Source organism: Macaca thibetana, chromosome 6, assembly GCF_024542745.1.
Source record: "Macaca thibetana thibetana isolate TM-01 chromosome 6, ASM2454274v1, whole genome shotgun sequence".
Lineage (NCBI taxonomy): Eukaryota > Metazoa > Chordata > Mammalia > Primates > Cercopithecidae > Macaca > Macaca thibetana.
The window spans coordinates 55,054,383-55,077,290 of record NC_065583.1 but is presented as its reverse complement, the minus strand read 5'-3'; the positions used below and the strand labels follow the sequence as shown (position 1 = coordinate 55,077,290).

General features: G+C 42.4%; 2 protein-coding genes across 5 annotated transcripts in view; one reads left to right on the top strand and one right to left on the bottom strand.

The window, feature by feature from the left end:
• The window catches only part of LOC126957105 (prothymosin alpha-like), a 1,190,772-nt gene extending 1,178,015 nt beyond the window's left edge, over positions 1-12,757 (top strand). For all 3 annotated transcript variants that reach the window (XM_050794554.1, XM_050794555.1, XM_050794557.1), the window contains exon 2: positions 12,223-12,757. In XM_050794554.1, coding sequence (XP_050650511.1) covers positions 12,406-12,738 — 333 coding nt within the window. In that variant the 5' untranslated portion in view covers positions 12,223-12,405 and the 3' untranslated portion in view covers positions 12,739-12,757. The remainder of the gene's footprint in view (positions 1-12,222) is intronic.
• An 8,388-nt stretch (positions 12,758-21,145) lies between these two features.
• Positions 21,146-22,908, bottom strand: part of ALDH7A1 (aldehyde dehydrogenase 7 family member A1) — a 52,244-nt gene continuing 50,481 nt past the window's right edge. For both annotated transcript variants that reach the window (XM_050794535.1, XM_050794537.1), the window contains 2 exons: positions 22,448-22,523; positions 21,146-21,409 (listed from right to left, as the gene is read on the bottom strand). In XM_050794535.1, coding sequence (XP_050650492.1) covers positions 21,355-21,409; positions 22,448-22,523 — 131 coding nt within the window. In that variant the 3' untranslated portion in view covers positions 21,146-21,354. The remainder of the gene's footprint in view (positions 21,410-22,447; positions 22,524-22,908) is intronic.

Sequence of the window (22,908 nt, the reverse complement as noted above, 5' to 3'; positions counted from 1 at the left end):
AATAAATTGTAGAGATGTGGCAAGATAAAGGAAAAAAAGGCTTGGGCTAGGGGTAGTGAATTGTGAGAAAGTGACTAGAAAATATATAAAGAAACGAATGGAAGATAAAAGTTATTTTAGTAAGACATGTTTTTATAGATTCATCTCAGTGTCAACTCTCCATCTCCAATGGTAAGAATGTTCTCCTCTTCTTCCTGGTACAGGGAGGGTACTTTTCTTATGGGAAATTTATACTCTGCTTTTAGGTAGAAGGAGGGAGGGCAGAGAGCCCTTCCTGCATATGCTGTTTCTCAACTGCCTTCATCTGAAAATAATCAATACGCCAAAGCAGCATATTTTGAGACGGTACATTCTAATCCTTTACACTGCCCTGACTGACCCTTGCCTGGACACTCAGCTCCTTGCATCACTCCTTCCATTCTCATCTCAGCTGAAATGTCAGCTCCTCAACAAGGACTTTGCTGACCTCCCTAAGTTAGGATATTCCCCCACATCTCCCTGACCCCATTATTCTATATTCTAAAAGCCTTCTCTCTTTTCAATGGCATTTTGTTTCAAATATCTCAACTTGTGGTCAATATGTTTGCTGATTTACTTGTTTATTGACTTTCCCCTTCTCTAGACTAAGGGCAAAAGAAAATATCTGTTTATTCTCCAAATTTCTTTTCTTTTGCCTACCTATATTTTCCAAGTTTTTTTCAAAAGCCCTGTTTCATAATAAGAAAATAAGATTTTCTAGCCCTTTGGGTGACCAAGGCAGGAGGCTCACTTGAGCCCAGGAGTTTGAGATCAGCCCGGGCAACATAGTGAGATCTCATCTCTACAAAAAATAAAAACACATTAGCTAGGTGTGTTGGCACAGGCCTGTAGTTGTCTCAGCTACTCTGGAGGCTGAGGCAGGAGAATCACTTGAGCCTGAGAGGTCGAGGCTGCAGTGAGCCATGATCACACAACTGCACTCCAGCCTGGGTTTCAGGTTCAGCCAGATTCAGGTTCTCATTATGACCCTTTCAAGCTCCCAGCTGTGTGCATGTGGGCAAACAGTCTAAACTCTCCAAGCCTTAGTGTTCTTCGATATAAATTATTTTAAAATATCAATTTTCAACTATTGCTCTATATTTAACATTTTGTTACTGGTAATATTCATGCTAGTTATTTTAAGAAGTTAACTCTTCCAAAAATCATGAAAATTGAAAACTCACCTATACCTTGAACCAAATAAAACTGGCAATATTTGATTATTTTTAAACTTTTTTTAAAATGACAATTTGATATGGTACAACATAATTTATGGTGTTTTTGACTTGGGGGTTCAGTGGGAAGCATAGAAATTTAGACTCTGCAAATAGCTGATGGATAGCTGAACCTCCATTGTCCAACTCAATGGAGGTTCCCCAAATAGCACAACTCAATGGAAACCTCTGCTTTTTGCTTCCTACTAGTTCAAGGTCCAGGGGCATTGAGGAGAAAGCATTATTTTAATGTCCTATGGTTCCAACTAGATTGATAAGTTCCCAACTTCATGACTGTGTGATTCATGAGAAGTCCTATAAGAAGAAAAGAAAAAGTATGACTCACTTAAAATTGAAGAAAAATAATTTTCCCATAAAGCCAAGGTTCACAAATCTGTTTATCTTAGCTCATAGATCACCACCTCCCCACTGTCTGCTCACATTGCCACAGCCACCCACAGTTTTCACCCCTTTTAAAAAGAATTTCCTTATTCCTTTATTGCTAAGAAGGTAAGTAAAGCATAGTTTAGACAATGAGTATATACGGGAAACCACCAGTTATAGAAATAAAGGAACACTTCAATGTTTTTCCTTCCAAATAAGGAAGCTCGTATTTATATGAGCTAAGTTAAATGAGGCAATAATAAAAATTTGGCCGAGTGCAATGGCTCACACCTGTAATCCCAGGCCGAGGCAGGCAGATCACTTGAGGTAAGGAATTCAAGACCAGCCTGGCCAACAGAGTGAAACCCTGTCTCTACTAAAAATACAAAAATTAGCTGGGAATGGTGACTAGCGCCTGTAATCCCAGCTACTGGGGAGACTGAGACAGGAGAATTGCTTGAATCCAGGAGGTGGAGGTTGCAGTGAGCCCAGATCATGCCACTGCACTCTAGCCTAGGTGACAGAATGAGACATCATCTAAAAATAATAATAATAAAATTATTTAAGACATAATAGAAATTGAATTCTGTGACATAAAAATAATAGGAGAAAAACTTTTTAAAAAATCACAATTGGTTGCCTTCCCCTTATGTCTGAGAGTGAAAAAAATACCAAGGTGGGCGTATCAAACTTCCTGCTTTGTTGCCAGTTGCACTTACATAGATATTTTGAGCCTAGCATGATGTATTCAAATATATCAACATTTTAATGTGCCAATAATATTATTACTATTCCCAAACCAGTGAGTAAGAAGATAAAAAGGGGAAATGCCCCACATTTGTAAGTGAATAGATATGAAATAAATTAACAAAGAATATAAGCTTAGTTAATTCTAAACACCTCTAAACTGGCATGGTTTTCTATGGTCATCCTACCTAGATCTAGATTTTTATTTTCATTTTATCTATTTTTATTTATGTTGATTGATTGATTGAGACAGGGTCTCTATCTGTCACTCAGGGTGGAGTACAGTTGACATGACTATGGCTCACTGCAGCCCAGGCCACCTGAGCCCAAGCGATCCTCCTGCCTCCACCTCCCAAGTAGCTGGGACTACAGACACACACCACCATGCCCAGCTAATTTTTTTTTTCATTTTTCATAGAAATGGGATCTCACTATGTTACCCAGGCTGCTCTTGAACTCCTGGGCTCAAGCTATCCTCCCACCTCGGCCTCCCAAAATGCTGTGATTACAGGCATGGACCATTGTATCCAGGCTTGGATTTAGATTTTTTATCCCAATCTCTCCCTGGTCTTCACAGACACAAATGTTAAACCAACATACCTGTTATGACTAGATTTGGCTGCCAGTGATTAAAAAAAAAAATGAACAAGATAAAGGTTAAGAGCCTACAGGTAGGCAATTTGGAGCTGGTCTGGTGGTGCCTAGAAGTCCTCAGGAACCCTGTCTACTTTTTCACCTGGCCATACCTCCAGTCAGGAGGCAGAAGAGGCTGACTTTATTCCAAGCAGCTATGTGCCCACTCTAGAACAGAGGGGATGAATGTGGGGTAGGAAATAGCAGTCTCTGCCATAATCAAATTCTACCAAACACGTAAAAAGAAGCCAATACCTCCACAAATTCATCCATTTTTTTGCATATTCACAAATGTGAACTACTTTCACACTATATGCCAGGCATCTTGCTCAATGAACACAGGAAAGCAAGAGAGCATGAACAAACTAGACAAGGTCCTGCCCTCACAGAGCATCCACTGAGTGAGTAAAACAGACATGAAAAAATCAGGGTGCATCGCATCTGTTGGGGACAAAAAGAGGGAGAAGTTAATTTGACTCTGGGATGAGGATGGTCATAAAAAGCTTTCTGTAACCTTCCTTACTGTTAATAAGCAATACACACAAGAAAAAAGAAATACATGTTATAACAAACCAGAAATAACCCTGAAGTGAATTTTCTGTAGTGACTATGTAACCATAAGCCACAGTGCAGCTTGCACTATGCTGCTTAATATGGTAAACAAAGTTCAGCCAAGGATCTTTTGCTGGAGGGAATAGCTTGTCCAATTAGAAAGCTCCTTTTGTTTCTGAAAGCTACTAAAAACTCAAGCCCTTCAAGTCATTTTAGCAACTCTGAGGGAACAATTACACTTTTGTGCACAGACTTTAAAGAAAGCATTTTACAGAGAAAAATCTTGGTGGTGGACAGAATGGATGGCACATTGCCCAGGTTTTTTATAAAGATGCAGGACTGAGCGGATGTGATAACTCCAGCCATTTAGTCACAGAGGCACACAGGTTATAAAATGTCAACAGTAGGGCAGCCTTCTTGTGTAGATTAGAAGTTCTGGGAGGCCACAGTGGAGAGAGCCCTGGGAAGGCTAAACTAGCCACAGCTGGGGTAGTTCTGTGCTTCCGGTGAGCAAGAATAAAATGAAATCCCTCGAGAAGGAAAGGAGGCAATGTGTTTACCAGAAAAGTCATAGTTAAATGTAGAGGTCAAAAAATAAAAGGAAGGGAATGAGGCCAGGGGTGCTAAGCTTACCTGCATTCACAGAAAATACTACATGATTTGTGATTTACTTTACTTGGCAGCTGGGGCTGATGGCAGAGAAAGTCAAGGGCAAGCAAACCCCTTCTCTTGGTCTGCTCTTTGCACAGGGCAAACATGAGAATAAAAACTCATTGAGTTATTGCTGCAGGTTCTATGGTCTAGAAGCTATACAAAACTGTCTGATGCTTTTCATTTACCTTTTTTTTTTTCTTTGAGATGGAGTCTCACTTTGTCTCCCAGGCTGGAGTGCAGTGTGTGATCTCGGCTCACTGCCATGTCCCGGGTTCCAGCAATTCTCGGGCCTCAGCCCTCCTGAGTAGAAGGGACTACAGATGTGCACCACCATACCCGGCTAATTTTTGTTTTGTATTTTTAGTAGAGACGGGCTTTCACTATGTTGGCCAGCTGGCCTAGAACTCCTGACCTCAGATGATCTGCCCACCTCGGCCTCTCAAAGTGCTGAGATTATAGGCACGAGCCACTGTGGCTGGCCTCTTTTTTTAATTTTTTTTTTTTCATTCCAGGTGGTTAAAATCACTTGATCACTCTCTTTGAGGCACCTGAAATCTAGATTTAAAACACCAGGGAAACATTGCAATGATTTTGCATAATTTTTTAGGTTGGAACAAATTGTTTCTTCAAGGAAGGAAAACATCTTCAATGAATCATGCTAATTCTTTCTCCTTTTATTTTCTTTTTTGACATGTAGCCAAAGATGAACTTTTTTCCTTTTTTATTTTTATCTATTTATTCAGTTATTTTCAGATATAGCATCTCACTCTGTTACCCAGGCTGGAGTGCAATGGCGCAATCATAGCTCACTGCAACCTTGAGTTCCTGAGCTCAAGTGACCCTCCCTCCTCAGCCTCCCAAGTAGCTGGGACTACAGGTACACACCACCCCATCTGGCTAATTTGTTTACTTTTTGTAGATACAGGGTCTTGCTGTGTTGTCCAAGCTAGTCTCCAACTCCTGACCTCAAGCGATCCTCCCTCCTCAGCCTCCCAAAGTGTTGGGATTACAAGCATGAGCCACTGTTCCCAGCTGTTATTTTTTCTTTTTTTAATTAAAGCTGTTAATACTGAGGGATGTAGTATAAAACTAGCATCTGATTCTCTAAGCTTCTCCAGTACAAAATAGGAGCAAGTTGATGCTCCTTTATACTATCCCCAGAAAAGATAAGTCAATGTGTCCTCTAGGCCCCAAGAAAGGGCACAGGGCACAGAGCAAGTAAATCTTCTCTCCCTGACCCTGTTTGAGATTGTGAGCACAGTTCACCTTCTTAGCTCATAGCTGAATGTTTTCAGGTTAGAAGCATGTTCAGTGACCCACTAAATAGGATCAAATATTTCATTTCATTCAGGAGATTTTCACAGGTGAAAGTCAAAGAATTTAAATATTCAGTGAACAATTTGAGTCCACCAGCTCAAACAGGCAGAAGTTCAAACTCAACTAGAAGAGGTTTCCTTGTATAGTGGTTCAAGTCACTGCAATCCAAGACCAATCCGTTCTAGCCAAGGTTCTTGGTTCTGTAGACTGGCAGAATATGCCACCTCAAAATATGACACTTTGACATAAGAATTATTTTGAGCTGAAGTCAATTGAGAAGAAACAGATACAAGAAAAGCTCGCTGCACTCCCCATCTTAGACATAAATTTATGAATATTTTCTTCCTCCCCTCTCTATCAGGAAGAAAAAAAGTTAATCACTGGAGACAACTTTAGATTTTTATCTGCCTAGAGTCGGCCCCAGAGGAACCTGTGAAGCAAACTTTACTAATAGGCCTTTATCTGCCATTGGTTTCCCACGTATTTGTCTTCCCACAATTTGCTGCCCCTAGAGACTCAGGTCCTTTTCCTTTGTCTTGTCATTTCTCTAAAAAATGTACATGGCCGGATGCGGTGGCTTACGCCTGTATTCCCAGTACTTTGGGTGGCCGAGGTAGGCAGATCACCTGAGGTCAGGAGTTTAAGACCAGCCTGGCCAACATGATGAAACCCCATCTCTACCAACAAAACAAAAATTAGCTGGGCGAGGTGGCACGCACCTGTAATCCCAGCTACTCAGGAAGCCGAAGCAGGAGAATGACTTGAACCCGGGAGGCAGAGGTTGTGGTGAGCTGAGATTGCACCATTGCACTCCAGCCTGGGCAACAAGTCTCAAAAAAAAGAAACTGTCTCAAAAAAAAGAAAAAAAAATGTATTCGTCCTTTGCTAAAATGCTGTAAGCCCATGTTCCAACCAAACCTTTGAGTTTATTCATCTCTGAGTGTTCCCACATGTAATTGCAATGCACGCGCTAATAAAATTCTGATTGTTTTATTTTGTTAATCTGTCTATATCAGTCCAGTGCATAGGGGCTCAACCAGAGAAGCCAGAAAGGTAATCAGAAAAAGAATTTGGTACCTTTCAAAAGTTCTGAACTAGGACTTTCTTGAAGAGACTCTGCTGTCATTAGAGGCAGCTCTAGAGCTCCTACCATACCTCCAGTGGCCCAGCCTATAGACTCAAGACATAGCCCCAACTCCTTTCTCTGCTCATCCAGGCAAGTGTCTACTTGCTCAGTCCCTGGACCTGCCAAATGGGGACCTAACTCCCAGACTATGTGGTTTCCCCTAGACCCTATTTACTGAAGAAATACTCTTTGAATCAGGGTGACCCATCAGTCCAGACCTCTGAGCCTCGCTTAATTAAATGAGTGCCCCAAGGATGGTCCAGGCCTCGACCAGCTCCACACAGAAAGCAGGGAGCTCTAAGCACTCCATCAGTAACACTGAGAGGTGAAGTCAGCTGGACTTCCTGAGTGGGGACTTGGAGAACTTTTCTGGCTAGCTAGAGGATTGTAAACACACCAATCAGTGCTATGTGTCTAGCTAAAGGATTGTAAATGGACCAATCAGCACTCTGTAAAATTGACCAATCAGTGCTCTGTAAAATGGACCAATCAGCAGGACATGGGTGGGGCCAAATAAGGGAATAAAACCTGGCCACCTAAGCCAGCAGCAGCAACCGCTCTGGTCCCCTTCCATGCTGTGGAAGCTTTGTTCTTTCACTCTTCACAATAAATCTTGCTGCTGCTCATTCTTTGAGTCTGCACCATCTTTAAGAACTGTAACACTCACCGCAAAGGTCCGCGGCTTCATTCTTGAAGTCAGCGAGACCAAGAACCCACTGGAAGGAATAAATTCTGGGCACAATACCATCTATTATATTGTACACAGAAAGTTTTCACATTTGATAGTGCATTTGTACTTCACTATTGTTTGGGGAAGAGAAGTGTGGTAGGTAACATTACAGTCATTTTACAGAGGAGGATGCTAGGCCTTAGAAGAGAAGTAGCTGGCTGGGTGCAGTGGCTCACACCTGTAATCCCAGCACTTTGGGAGGCTGAGATGGGCTTGATCACTTGAGGTCAGGAGTTCGAGACCAGCCTGTCCAACATGGTGAAACCCCGTCTCTACTAAAAATACAAAAATTAACTGGGCATGGTGGCACATGCCTGTAATCCCAGCTACTCAGGAGGCTGAGGCAGGAGAATCACTTGCACTCAGGAGGCAGAGGTTGCAGTGAGCCAAGATCGTGCCACTGCACTCCAGCCTGGGCAACAGAGCGAGACTCCATCTCAAAAAAAAAAAAAAAAAAAAAAAAAAAGAATTGTGGCTTTCCCAGTGTTTCCTGGCTAAAAGTTGGGAATTAAATGCAGGTCTCCTGACAGGCCTGGTGCCATAGATTAAGAATCTGCTGAGCCAGAGCATAGCAAATGGAGAAGAGGCCATGCTGAAGGAAGCTCCTGCACTCGGCCCTAGCCTCTCCTCCTGTTCCACTGCTCCCTTATCAGCACTGTTTTCCATCCACTCTTTCCACCCGCCTACTGGCTCCCCACGGGGTTTCCTATCTTTGCCCATCCTATCTCTAACTGTCCCGTTTGTCCAAATTTACCTCTTCTACCTCCTACTCTCTTCCTAATAATTTTGAAATTTTCCCTGACTGGCTGCCTTCGGGAGCTGATTACTTCTGTTTTTTACTAAGGGATGAGGGATGGATAGCTCCAGGTAATGGTGGCAGAACCTAAATGAATTCTTAACTGGCAACTCTCTGATAGCATAAGGAGATGAAAATGAATGCAACAGAGGATATTCCAGACAGTGGGTGGAGAGGCATGTTTTCACAAATACTGTGGCAGAGGCCACTAGTTTCTCCCAGTATCCATTCTGTCCTCTTTCAGCATCATAGAACACCCAATTCTTGACTGAGTGTGTGGCTCCCAAGAGTAAATACTTGCTTCTCAACCTCCCTTTTGGCTGTATTTGCTGTGTGGATAAGTGTTGCCAATGTGGAGTGAGTGGAAGTGATGTGTGCCACCTCTGGGCCCCACCCTGAAATGGAAGGGTTGACACATCCCTAATGACCAGCTGACACATGGACAGGGCAGCGAGCCATCCTTGATGCAGAACAGCAACGCAGAAGGAGCTGAATGCCTAGACACCATGGAGTCACGCTGGACTCATGTTTGTACCTGGGCTCAGTGAGAAACTACCTTGGTTATTTTTTATTCTTTGAGGTCTCTGTTAGGGCAGCTAAAATAATGTCCTAAATAATACCAGGGCCCTGCCTGCAAGTCTAAGACTATTTCATTCTTCTAGGTAGAAAGACTGTCCTTAGCCAAGAAGGGGTAGTTGGAGGTGTGCCTAATTCATCAGTGCCTAAAGGAGAAAGCCATTGAATCCTTGAGCTAGAAGAGGCTTGAAATGTAACTTAGCCTAAAGAGGGAAATTTATAAAGTTGGGAAAGATGGTCTGAGCTGTTGCCCACCTGGGGCTAATTGGAGTGCATGCCTCCAACTAAAGAAACTTAAATTTGATTTTTTGAAAGTTGTCTCCTGGCCTGGTGCAGTGGCTAACGTCTATAATACTTAAATGGGAGAGTTCCCTGACCCCCCTCAGAGACGTGTGACAGAATGTGGCTCATCTCTTCGGCCACTGTGCACTCAAACCCCACAGAGGAGAGGGAGCATGCAGGAGCTGGGGCAAGCGCTTTTTGGCTCCAATCCCACAGTAGCATCTAGGGGTGGGTGTCTGCAACTCCTGAAGCCCCAGTGGGCATATTACAATACTTTTTTAGCTCTGCCATCACAGATGGCTTAAGTGTTAACTAGCTCAGTGCCCTCTTGGTACCCGGGTCCTTTTCCAGCATCCAGGAAGAATCAGGTCACATGGACAAATTGAAGGGTGGCAAATGAGGAGGATTTTATTGCCAGATGGAGGTGGCTCTCAGCGGGATGGATGGGGAGCTGGCAAGGGGATGGAGTGGGAAGATGATCTTCCCCTGGAGTTAGGCAGACCCGCAGCCAATCTCCTCTCCAACCATCCTCAGCCAAACTCCTCTCAACGTTCAGATGTTCCTTCCCTTCTCTCCTCTGCTGCACTCTTATGCTCCTCTGTTCTTCTGCTCGTGGAGCCTGAGGTTTGGGGTTTATATGAGTACAGGATAGGGAGCATGGTGGGGCAAAAGGCAACATTTGGGCACAAAAACAGGAATGCTTGTTCCCATTTAGGGCCATGGGTTCCCAAGCTTGAGGGCAGGGCCTTTGACAGGGAACCGCCCTCTTCTACACAGTATCTCCCTGCCTTCTGTCTGTATCACTCCCAGCACTTTGGGAGGCTGAGGTGGGTGGATTGCTTGAGCTCAGGATTTTGAGACCAGCCTAGGAAACACGGAAAAACCCTATCTCTACAAAAAATACAAAAATTCACCAGGCATGGTGGCACGCACCTGTGGTATCAGCTACTTGGGAGGTTGAGATAGGAGGATTGCTTGAGCCCAGGTGGTCAAGGGTGCAGTGAGCCATCATCACACCACTGCACTCCAGCCTGGGCACAGTGGGAGACCCTGTCTAAAAAAAAAAAAAAGAAAGGAAGTTGACTCCCAAACAAAATAAGGACTTAGGCCAATTTTGGCCATGGGGCACCAGTCTTTGATTTAGATTTGGTCCAATTCATTATTGGAAGAGCAGGGGCACAAAGAGATCAAATTACTTTTCTAACATCACTGGCCCCTTAGAAACAGAGCTGTGCCTGGAATGCAGGTGCTCCACCTCTGGGACCTGTGCCCACCCTGCCTATTCCACTCTTCCAGCTTAACTCCAGGCATCTCTCCTTCCTGCCCCAGAACAAGCACGCATGGGGAGTCAAGTACTATTTTGATTCTGACTCAAAATTCTGCATTTAAGGAAAGATCCGTCTTCTTTCTCTACCTCTTCTCTTCCCAAACAATTCAGTCCTGAAACCATTAGATGGGTGAGAAGGGTGCCTCCACGTCGCAAAGCTGTGCATGGGTGTAAGACCCTGAACTAGGTGATGAGGGCACTCACGTGAGGACAAGTCCAGCACCATCAGAACCGGAGAGAGGTGAGGAGGGTGTCCTCAGGGGATGGGAGATAAATGATACACAGGGAGTGATCTACAAAAAAATGCATCAAGGGTAGTGAGGCAGGTTTCTCATCAGAGACAAGTTGCAGATACTGAAAGGAAAAAAACTAAAAAGGAACGCTGTGGTGTTGGATAGGATTTGGAAGTTTTCATGTAAACTCACACTTGTCTATATAAACAGATTTAGAAATAAATGTAGATGTACATGTCTGCCAGCTGCAAGAGCCTGGGAGCAGTGACATCCCCACATCAACAGGCATCTCTATACCAGCCTCTCGCTTATAAACATGATGCTTTACCAAAAAAGATCTGGGCTCCTTGAAGAAATGGCTGATTCCAGGGCTGGGGCAGGAAAAGTGCAAACTGAGCCTGGAACATCTTGTACCAAAAAGAAAGGAAGTGCTCAGAGAAGGACAGAAACATGTTGAAAGGACAGTGAAGCCAGCTTGAAGGGAGTCCTGCTGGCCAAATCAGGGATATAAAAATTTATTATGAGCATCAAAATAAGTAATGTAATAAATGGATTATAACTCATTGGATAAAATAGAAAAATTTAAGTACATACAAATATAAATAAGTGAATCAATGGAAAGTTTGATGGAGAGCAGGACATGTACATAGTTTCAAAGTATCTCCCTTCACAAAGACCTACTAATTTACAAAGGGTAACAGAGATGCTTCACAGTGGAGAATGCTGGCAGACACCACCTTAATCAAGAAATCAAAGTTAACATCATTGGTATGGGCAAACAGAAATCACATCGCACACTGCCTGATAGGATGCAGGTGAGAATACGGTGTTTTTCTGTGAGTGTATGGCTTAAGATGCACACCTGAATTTAATTATGAGGAAACGTCAACTTGAGGGATGATCTATGAAATAAGTGGCCTGTAATTTCAAAAGCATGAAAGTCATGAGAAGACTAAAAGAGACTAAAGAGATATGACAACATACAAGGGGCAAAAGTTGAACGGGATCTGAGGATTAGATATTAGTAACACGTTGATATGATTTGGCTCTGTCTCCACTGAAATCTTACGTTAAATTGTGATCCCGAGTGTTGGAGGTGGAGCCTGGTGGAAGGTGATTGGATCACATAAGTGGTTTCTAATGGTTTAGCACCATCCCCGTAGTGCTGTCTCGTGATAGAGTTCTCGAGAGATCTGGTCGCTTAAAAGTATGTAGCACTTCCCCCCTCACTCTCTTCCTCCTGCTCTGGCCATGTGAAGACCATGCCTGCATCCCTTCGCCTTCGTCCATGATTGTAAGTTTCCTGAGGCCGCCCCAGCCACACCTCCTGCACAGCCTGTGGAACTGTGAGTCAATTAAACTTCTTTTCTTATAAATTACCCAGTCTCAAGTAGTTCTTTATAGCAGTGTGAGAACAGACTAATACACATATCAATCCTAATTTCCTGATTTTGATGGTTGTATTGTAGATATGCAGGAAAATGTCCTTGTCTGTGGGAAATATACACTAAAGCATTTGGGAGTAACAGGGCCTCATAGCAACAACATTCTCAAATAATTTATGGGGAAAAGTTCTATGTACTTGCAACTTTTCTTTAAGTTAGTGATTATGTCATAATAAAAGACACTGCAGCCCCCACTGGCTGCTCTGAAAAGCCATCTTTGCATTGTTCCTCGTCCGCCTCCTTGCTCGCCGCAGCCGCCTCCGCCGCGCGCTTCCTCCGCCGTCGCGGACTCCGGCAGCTTTATCGCCAGAGTCCCTGAACTCTCGCTTACTTTTTAAATCCCCTGCATCGGATCACCGGCGTGCCCCACCATGTCAGACGCAGCCGTAGACACCAGCTCCGAAATCACCACCAAGGACTTAAAGGAGAAGAAGGAAGTTGTGGAAGAGGCAGAAAATGGAAGAGACGCCCCTGCTAACGGGAATGCTAATGAGGAAAATGGGGAGCAAGAGGCTGACCATGAGGTAGATGAAGAAGAGGAAGAAGGTGGGGAGGAAGAGGAGGAGGAAGAAGAAGGTGATGGTGAGGAAGAGGATGGAGATGAAGATGAGGAAGCTGAGTCAGCTACGGGCAAGCGGGCAGCTGAAGATGATGAGGATGACAATGTTGATACCAAGAAGCAGAAGACTGACGAGGATGACTAGACAGCAAAAAAGGAAAAGTCAAACTTAAAAAAAAAAGGCCGCCGTGACCTATTCACCCTCCACTTCCCGTCTCAGAATCTAAACGTGGTCACCTTCGAGTAGAGAGGCCCGCCCGCCCGCCCACCGTGGGCAGTGCCACCCGCAGATGACACGCGCTCTCCACCACCCCACCCAAACCATGAGAATTTGCAACAGGGGAGGAAAAAAGAACCAAAACTTCCAAGGCCCTGCTTTTTTTCTTAAAAGTACTTTAAAAAGGAAATTTGTTTGTATTTTTTATTTACATTTTATATTTTTGTACATATTGTTAGGGTCAGCCATTTTTAATGATCTCGGATGACCAAACCAGCCTTCGGAGCGTTCTCTGTCCTACTTCTGACTTTACTTGTGGTGTGACCATGTTCATTATAATCTCAAAGGAGAAAAAAAACCTTGTAAAAAAAGCAAAAACGACAACAGAAAAACAATCTTATTCCGAGCATTCCAGTAACTTTTTTGTGTATGTACTTAGCTGTACTATAAGTAGTTGGTTTGTATGAGATGGTTAAAAAGGCCAAAGATAAAAGGTTTCTTTTTTTTCCTTTTTTGTCTATGAAGTTGCTGTTTATTTTTTTTGGCCCGTTTGATGTATGTGTGAAACAATGTTGTCCAACAATAAACAGGAATTTTATTTTGCTGAGTTGTTCTAACAACAACAAAGAAAAAGACACTGCAAAAAAAAAAAAAAAGAAAAGTCAACATTTAAGAGAGTCAGGCAGGGAAGGTGAGCAAATAAGAGCTCTGCTATTTCAGGGGCACTATTGACATTCATAAGAATTCTAACTCTGAGGCCAGGCTACTTGGATTCAAATCTCAGCCCCATCATTTATCAGCTGTGTGACTTGGGGTAAGTTATTCAACCTCTCTGTGCCTCAGTTTCCAAATAAATAAAGTGAAGGTCATAATAATATCTATTTCCTAGGGTTATGAGAATTCCATGGGTTTATATTTGCCAAGTGCTTTGAAAAGTACCTGGAACAGAGTAGGCATCAGGTAAGTGTAAATAAATAAAACGAATGACCCATGGAGTTGTTCAAAATGGAATAACCTCACACATATGCTCACTGCAGGGAAAGAAAAATGGATGGAAAATTTAAAAAAAAAAAAAATGTTTTGTTTTGTTTTGTTAGGATAGGGTCTCACTATGTTGCCTAGGCTGGACTCAAATTTCTGGGCTCAAGCAACCCTCCGTCCTCAGCCTCCCCAAATGTTGGGGTTACAGGGATGAGCCATCACGTCCAGTCACATTTTTAACTTAAAAGATACAAACCTGCAATTACAGGCAGTAGGAAAGGCAAGTTACCAATGGTGCTGGAAAGTAAAGCAGCTCATAAATGTGGGGCATTGTCTGTTGAGTGCAAAAACTTTTCCATGGTGACCTCCTGGATACAAAGTCAACACAACTCACTTCCCTGCTAAACTGAGACGTTTCCTTTGACCAACAGTGACACCCACAGGCCAACACTGTAAAGACAATTTGTATCTGAATGTGGGCCAGATTTCTAGAACCCTGTAATTGCCAGGCTGTAAGGATTCTCAACAAGCAAATAGCAAACATTGAGTAGTTGTTGGATCTATGTTTCTATTTTCAAAACTAATCTACCTCAGGGAGTAAATCGTCTCTGCAATAATTTTTGCATAAGATGGGAAATCCCATTCACCATAACGACTGAGCCAGGCGCAGTGGCTCACAACTATAATCTCAGCACTTTGGGAGGCCAAGGCAGAAGGATCACTTGAGGCCAGGAGTTCAAAACCAGCCTGGCCAACATGGCAAAATGCTGTCTCTACTAGAAATACAAAAATTAGCCAGGCTTGGTGGTGTGCACCTGTAATCCCAGCTACTCGGGAAGCTGAGGCATGAGAATCACTTGAATCCAGGAGGCAGAGGTTGCAGTCAGCTGAAATAGCACCACTGCACTCCAGCCTGGGCAACAGACCCTGAAAAAAAAAAAAAAAAAAAAAGAAGCAGAAGAAAATCCAAAATTATAAAATATGTAGGAATAAACTTAAAACTTGTTAAGACATTGCATGAAATAAACTACAGAATGTTGCTAGGAACTATAAAAATTTGATCAAAATATATATCATTGATGTTTTTAAGATCTGAGTATTATATATTAGTTCTTCCTAACTTATAAATTTGAGTCCAATAAAAATCCCAAGGAAATTTACTTTTTAAAAACCTGGAAAATGTTTCTAAATTTTATTTAGGAAAATAATTAAAACATTAAAAGCTGAAAACAAATGTGGAAAACATCTTCATAACAGTAGCCAACATTTATTAAGCCCTTACCATGTACCTACCAGGCACTGTTAACTTTTATAATTTCACTCTTTAATCCTAATAATTGTGTGGGACAGATATTATTAGCATCCTCATGCAGTGGAAATATATTGTTTAAGCTTAGCAGCATCTCTGTTTCTTACCTATGGTAACAACTAATTTATTTTAGGGGAATTATCTGTCCTTGATTTCAGCATTAGGACTATTAATCCAGGCGTTTTGCTCTCCCCTTGCCAAGGGGCAGGTAAATTACCCTAAAGGTAAATGATCCATGCTAGGTGAATTGCCTGGTCCTTTCCTGCAGTTTTAATTTTGAGAAACAAAAAGCCTAAAAACAATTGAAGTTCACTCATTCTAGCAGTGACGTTTCTAGAAGACAGTTGATTTTTACCTGCTACCTAACTAGGTCCCTAAAGGTAAGGAGACAAACGCAGGAAATGTCAACAGAATTGCATCTCCACTTGCAGACTAAAGGATTAAAAAAAGGGAGTCACGTTAGCAGAATCTACAGAGCCACAGTAGAGGGGCCATCCAACAGGAGATGCAGACACAGAAAAAGGAATAAGCTTTCCAGCGTGATGTCGCTAGAGAAGGATCTCCTTCACGCCTCTCCAGAAGAGAAAACCCGAGAAGCTCCTGGTGACAAACCAATTCCTTCTTCATGGATGTGAAATGACCAGGATACTATAAAGTCACCATGCTCTTTTGCCATGCCCAAAGCTGTGTGTGTTGACTGTTCCACTGTCCTATCAGCCTATGGAAGGACAAGCAAAGCTCACAGAAGAATGTTCCTTAGTAGGAAGCAGCACTAAAAGCACCCTGAATCAGGATGAATGGGAAACCATTCCAATAAACACGTTTTGGATACATTTTCCTTAAAAAAAAAAAAAAAAAAAAAAAAAAAAAAAGACAGTAACTACCACAGGCTGGCAGGGGCGGAGTGGGAAAATTAATACTCTTACATTTTTTTTCCGCTCTGATTTTCTACCACTGGCCAAACACAATTAGAAGCCAGAGGATAAAGCAAGCCCAGATGAAGCGGACCGTAGAGATCAGCCCCAAAGGACGCACTGCAGGAGAATGTCAGAGAGTGGATCTGAGAGGCAAATTGGATCTGGGCTTTCCAAACAGTCCGTGTTTGCTAAAGACACAATTGGTTTCTGCAGCTTGCAACAAAGAAACCAAACTGATACAACCCATGTTACAGACAAGAAAATGAAGTTCAAAGAGATTAGGTTACTTTTTGCAGGTCACATAGATAATGTATGTAGGACTCTAAAACAATTTAAATAGAAGACATTTCAAAGATCACAGAATTAAATGTTATTTTCCCTGGAGTTAGTAACTGCCCTTTTTATTGCTTAATTTGCTCTGTATGTTTTTTTCTCGTATTGTAAAATACAACATAAAACTCACCATTTTAAAATGAGCAATTGAGTAGCATTTAGTATATTTGTAGAGTTGTACAATGACCACCGCTATCTAACAGAATCCTATAGAGCCACGGCAGAGGGGACACCTGACAGGAGATGTAGTCATAGAAAAAGGATTAAGTTTGCCCTTGAGTCTGCACATGGAAATGGCATTCTATTGATCTATAGACACACACATATATACCAATTACTGAATCAGGATACACAGCTAAAAACAGATCCTGTTATACGTAAGAATGCAGTGTACTATAAAAGAGGTATCAGTGTGAAAAGGATAACTCAATTGTCTAATTGGGCTTGAGGAATTATTTTTATTTTTAAAAGGGAAATTAATGTAGACAAATCATAACATGTACCCCAAATTCAAATGGATTAAAGACAAAAATGTCAACAAAACATTTGTGGACCTTTCCAATAGAAAAAAAAAAGAGCAAACTCTAACTGCCACCAACATTTTAAATCTCGAATCCTATATTCAATTAATATGGGGATAAAGTTCTTCCCCTTGGATAGGAGAGATTTGGTTTGGTTTTCTTTTAATTTCCTCCAAAACAATCATTGGCAGGAAGCTTCTGCAGGATAGGCTCCAGCAAAAGAAGAGCATAAAGCAATAAAGAGAAAAACAGGATCCAGTGAACAAGAGACTGTAACATAGAAGAGCAGCAAAGTGGAGTCCAAGGATGACACCTGTGCAGCTGCCCTAAAGAGCGGCCGCATGGGAGCAGGGGGACAAAAGGCCCTTGGGGAGTCAATGCCAGGAAAAAAAGGCAAGCAAAACAAAGACTGAAACTGACACCAAGTAACTGGAAAATATTAATGATAGGCATGTGACACAGATCATCCAACTGTTTGGAAATTAGTAAGAGATTTCTGTTTATATGAAATATCCAGAATAGGCAAGTCCATAGAGACAGAAAGCAGAATCAATGGTGGCCGGGGCCTGGGGGGGTGGGGGGAGTGGGGAATGACTGCTTAATAGGTACAAGATTTTTGGGGGGGATGGCAATGTTTTGGATGGAACTAGACAGTGGTGATGGTTGCACAACTAGAAATATATAGGTAAATAAGAGAAAATTAGAAAAGTCAACAGTAGAAAAGTGGTTATTGTGGAATGGAATCAGGAGTTGGGTAGAGTGGGAAAGTGAGCTGCTAGTTTTTATTATAAGCATTCTAGCCCCATTAGAATTTTTTTTTTTTTTAAAGACAGGGTCTTACTCTGTTGCCCAGGCTGAAGTGTAATGGCATGATCACGGCTTACTGCAGCCTTGACCTCCTGGGCTCCAGCAATCCTCCCACCTCAGACTCACGAACAGTTGGGACTGCAGGTGATCACCACTGCACTCGGCTAATTTTTGTATTTTCTGTAGAGACAGGGTTTCACCATGTTGCCCAGGCTGGCCTCGAACTCCTGGGCTCAAGCAATCTGCCCATCTCAGCCTCTCAAAGTGCTGGGATTACAGGCGTGAGCCACTGTACCTGGCCCATTTGAATTTTTAACTGCAAGCAAGTATTACTTTGATCTTTAAAAATACACCTCACAATAAATAAAAAGCAAAAAGAGATTTAAAAACTTTCTTTTTTTTTTTTTTTTGAGACGGAGTCTCACAAGTGCAATAAAAGCTCCGCCTCCGAGGTTCACGCCAAAAGTAGGGACTACAGGCGCTACCTCGCCCGGCTATTTTTTGTAACCTAACTTTCAAAGTTGGGATTAAGGCTTGGAAAAACCTATAAAAGATTGGAAAAACTATAAAAGATCATATATTTTATTATATGAAAAACCTAAAACTCTGGTACATCAACATGTACAGTTTTTGGGACTGAAGATTAATGGCAGCCACCTGCATCTAATCTCTTCACACCTCCTCTTTTAAAATGTTAAGACCAACAAATAGCACAAGTAAAATGAAACGAGTCATTATGTGGAAGGGGAGGTAAGTGCACAGAGGGTAGAAATTGCAGAAATGGTCACCATTGCATGTCTCCAGAGACCTTAATAAGGGATTCAAGGTAAGCAAGTGAATCAAGTCGGTGTAAAAAAAATAATAATAAAAATAAATGAGTGTGTTGGAGACCATAGGAATTTCATACAAATATTGAAACTGAAAACACTTAAAAAACATTCCAAATCAGCTTTCCAATCTGCAACCTTTGTTAGAATGAAGGCAACAGGAAAATGGTCTGAAAGTGCCAGGGAAGAGAAGAAGGACACTGAGCCCTTTTCGTCCCTTCAGCACTTTCAGGAGACAGAATGCCACAGAGAATTTTCCACAGAGCTGGGCATGGTAGCGCACTCCTGTAATCCCAATAACTCAAGAGGTTGAGGCGGGAAGATGCTTGAGGCCACGAGTTCAAGACTAGCATGAGCAATGTAGTACGACCCAATCTTTACCAAAAAAATCATTAGCTGGGCACAGTGGCATGCACCTGTAGTCCCAGCTATGGGGGAAGCATGAGGTGGAAGGATAGATTGAGCCCAGGAGTTGGAGGCTGCAATGAGCCACTATTGCACCGCTGCACTCCAGTGTGGGCAAAACTGAGACACCCAAAAAAAAAAAAAAAAAAAAAAAAAAAAGTGTTCTGTGGTTGCAGAGCAGGAGAGAGAGAGGAGGCTTAACAGATTCCCACCCTGAAAGAGAAAGTGGGAAGCGGAGTACGTAATAGCACTCAATTTCCTTTGAGAAAACTGCCTCCCCTCCATTGTGAGAAGTCTTCATCTGGAGGGCCTGCCTCCCCAATGCTGCAGCCAGGAGCTAGGTCTTCACCCACTTCCCAGGGAGTCACAAGAGCCTGGCTGCTAGGCTCAGCGACTGGATGCTCTCTCCAAGTACAGCAAGATCCTAAGCAAGTTAGGCTTTAGTGCCGTGGCAGAAGCAAGCATGCTAACACAATTCCCCACATCCACAATGGAGGCTGGGCATTGTCAGCAGTGGCGGTTGGAATACAGGATTTAGGAGGAGGTAGCAGTTATGAAATACTCAATATAACCAGTAACGAGCAGCACAAGACCCCTCGCACCTTCAAATATAAGACCAGTAATAACACAAATGTACATTTTAACTTGGGTAGTTAAAAATACTAACAAGTGATTTATATCTGCTAAATCAGCAAAAAAGTACAAAGAGGAACAAATTGAAGGCATATGTTTTAATGAACATTATAACCAAAAAAAACTGAGTCCTTGTGCTAGAAACACGTAGAAAAAAATTATAAAATTGTTTCAAAGAAAGCTTTCAGAATCAGTTTTACCTAAAACCTATAGCTAAGATTAGCACTCCCACCTACCTTCACCCATGATTTCTTCCTGCCAACCTTCTCTCAATAGCTGTATCATTAGCATTTGGCTTGATTCATGTTCAATTTTGACAACAGCATGTCTAGTTAAATACTACTCGCAGCTGGCCATGGGACATATTATGAACACCTTTGCTTCCCAGATACATTTACAATTGTTTAGTTTTTCATTTGCTTACTACTCTGGGCCATAATTTAACCCCAAATTATTTGCCATTTATCCAAATCTCCACATCCTGATGGATCAGGTTGTCTACAAATGTCATCTTGTTCAAAGGTCTCTGTTCCAGTCCAACCCGGCAGGAGTAGAGGGGTACCATGCAGAGGGGGATCAGAGAGTGCCAGGAAGAAAGGAGAACAGGGGCCTCTGGACTGAACCATCCCAAAGACTCCTGTGCAGCTTCCTAATGAGAAGAGGTAAGACTGTCAGCAAAGAGAAAGTGAACTTTGCCCAGCTCTCTATGACCACACGCTGCCACACACACTGAGGATTGAGAACAGATCCAAGGGCAACTGCAGACACCTAAAGCTAAAGAAAATGGTCTAAGGTTGTATTAAAAAATCCAGATGCACTTTTTTTTTTTTTTGGAGACAGGATCTCACTGTTGTCCAGGTTGGAGTGCAGTGGCGCAATCTAGGCTCACTGCAACCTCCGCCTCCTGGGTTCACACAATTCTCCTGCCTCAGCCTCCCAAATAGCTGGGATTACAGGCGCCCACCACCACACCAGGCTAATTTTTGTATTTTTTGGTAAAGAAGGAGTTTCACCATATCAGCCAGGCTGGTCTCAAACTCCTATCCTCTAGTGATCCACCTGCCTCAGCCTCTCAAAGTGCTGGGATTATAGGCGTAAGCCACCTCGCCCAGCCTCCAGATGCACTTTGTATACAATTCTGCTCAGGCAGTTTTGGCCTCAGAGTCCTCCAGCAGGTGAAAGACTCCAACACAGGAACAAAATCTTTGTCTACCCCACAAATCTCTTCCAGGTTGACACAGCCTTCATAAGCAAGAGCCACGACTGTGATGAATGCCTGTTGTCATTTTAAGCACTGCAAGTTATTCCACATGAATACTGAACTATGGTCCAAGCATATAAGGGAATGCATCTCCCTTTCAATCACACGCCATCCAATGCATGCCATAGGTGGGTAATGTCAAGCAATATTCCCCCACCGAATCCTTTGCTTGGTCAGGAGACACCCTGTATCTACTGCAAAGACTTCTGTTTTCTCCTCTGTTCTGTATTTTCCCAAATTCCTACCCTGGTATGTACTCTTTTTTCTAATTACAAAATAATCATTAACTTCTAAAAAGCCATGTACAACTAGTTGACATAAAAATCCATCTAACCCATCTGTTAGTAAATATGACTATGTTGTAACAATTTTATTTTGATTTTAAAAAAGGGGTCTCTTGATTTAATCAGGGCCTTGGGGTCATAGGGGGATTAGTCACTGTCACAGTCATGGTGATGCCTTTATTCAGGGAAAACTTTAATATTCTTTGTCTTCTTCAAAAACAGCTGCCGGAAAACTTCAAATTAAGGAATGTTCATCTAAAACACCTTTACTGAAACTTGATTCCTTGGGCCAGAGGAAGGTCTTTACTGTAGTTGATAGTACTAGTGGGAAAAAATGAACAGAATTAATGATAGTACATACATAACAGAAGATTTTCATGCCCACTTTTAAAACGTAGCAGATCTGTATATTTTAACAAGGTAAGATCTCCAAGTTACAACTTTTTAAGACAAACCTTTAAGATAAAAGACAATGTTAGTATTGGTCTCATTTTATTTAAAAGAAAAAAGAGAGAAACATAAAAATCTGGAAAGACAAATACCACACATGGTTTTTTGTTGGTTGGTTTTTTGGTTTGTTTGTTTTGTTTTGTTTTGTTTTGAGACAGGGTCTCACTCTGTTGCCCAGACTGGAGTGCAATGGCATGATCTCGGCTCACTGCAACCTCTGCCTCCCAGGCTCAAGCCATTCTCCTGCCTCAGCCTCCCGATTAGCTGGGATTATAAGTACCCGCCATCACGACCAGCTAATTTTTGTATTTTTAGTAGAGACGGGGTTTCACCATGTTGGCCAGGCTGGTCTTGAACTCCTGACCTCAAATGATCCACATGCCTCGGCCTCCCGAACTGCTTGGATTACAGGCATGAGCCACTGCAGGTATGGATCACCTGTAATCCCAGCACTTTGAGAGGCCAAGGCAGGCAGATCACCTGAGGTCAGGAGTTCAACAACAGCCTGGCCAACATGGTGAAACCCCATCTCTACTAAAAATACAAAAATTAGCCGGGTGCTGTGGCTCACGCCTGTAATCTCAGCACACTGGGAGGCCGAGGCAGGTGGATCACCTGAGGTCGGGAGTTCGAGACCAGCCTGGCCAACACGGAGAAATCCCATCTTTACTAAAAATACAGAAACCACACACAAGACCATTTCATTGTTGGGTGCTGGGCACTAACTGAAGCTAGATAAGAAAGCTAGAAAAATAGTACCAAATAGATACTCGGAGGAGACAGCTGTGGCATGCTGGAGAAATCAAATCAAATGACACTGCACAAAGACAGCACAGACAGTAGAAGAGTGTAAAAGCACATTCCCAAAGGCTTTAAGCCCAAACCTATCTTCCCAAAGCCATTTCTTACCAAGTAGACCTTCTCATGTAGTGCTTCCAGGCATCACTGCCAGACTCCCTGCCACCACCAGTGTGCTTTTCTCCTCCTAGAGAAATAAAAAATATCATTTGAGCAGTTTCCGTGTGGGCTCATAGTTGGTATCATTGAAAAGAAGATACCCAAAGGACACCAGAACAACCTGATTATTCACTTTACATTTAGCCCACAATATCTCCCCTGCAAACAAATAAATCAAAGACAGACACCAAGAGACCAAAACAAACAGAAAAAAAGGAATTAAGAGGGAAAATAAAATATAAGGAATTAAGAGGAAATGGAAACATATCAGAAACAAACCGTAAACAACAACAAAAAAAATTCCATTTGCCAGGCATGGTGGCGCATGCCTGTAACCCCACTGCGCCTGGCCCATACATGTTATTCATAGTTTTTCTTTTGAGCAGCACGCAAGAATATGGGAGCTGTAACTG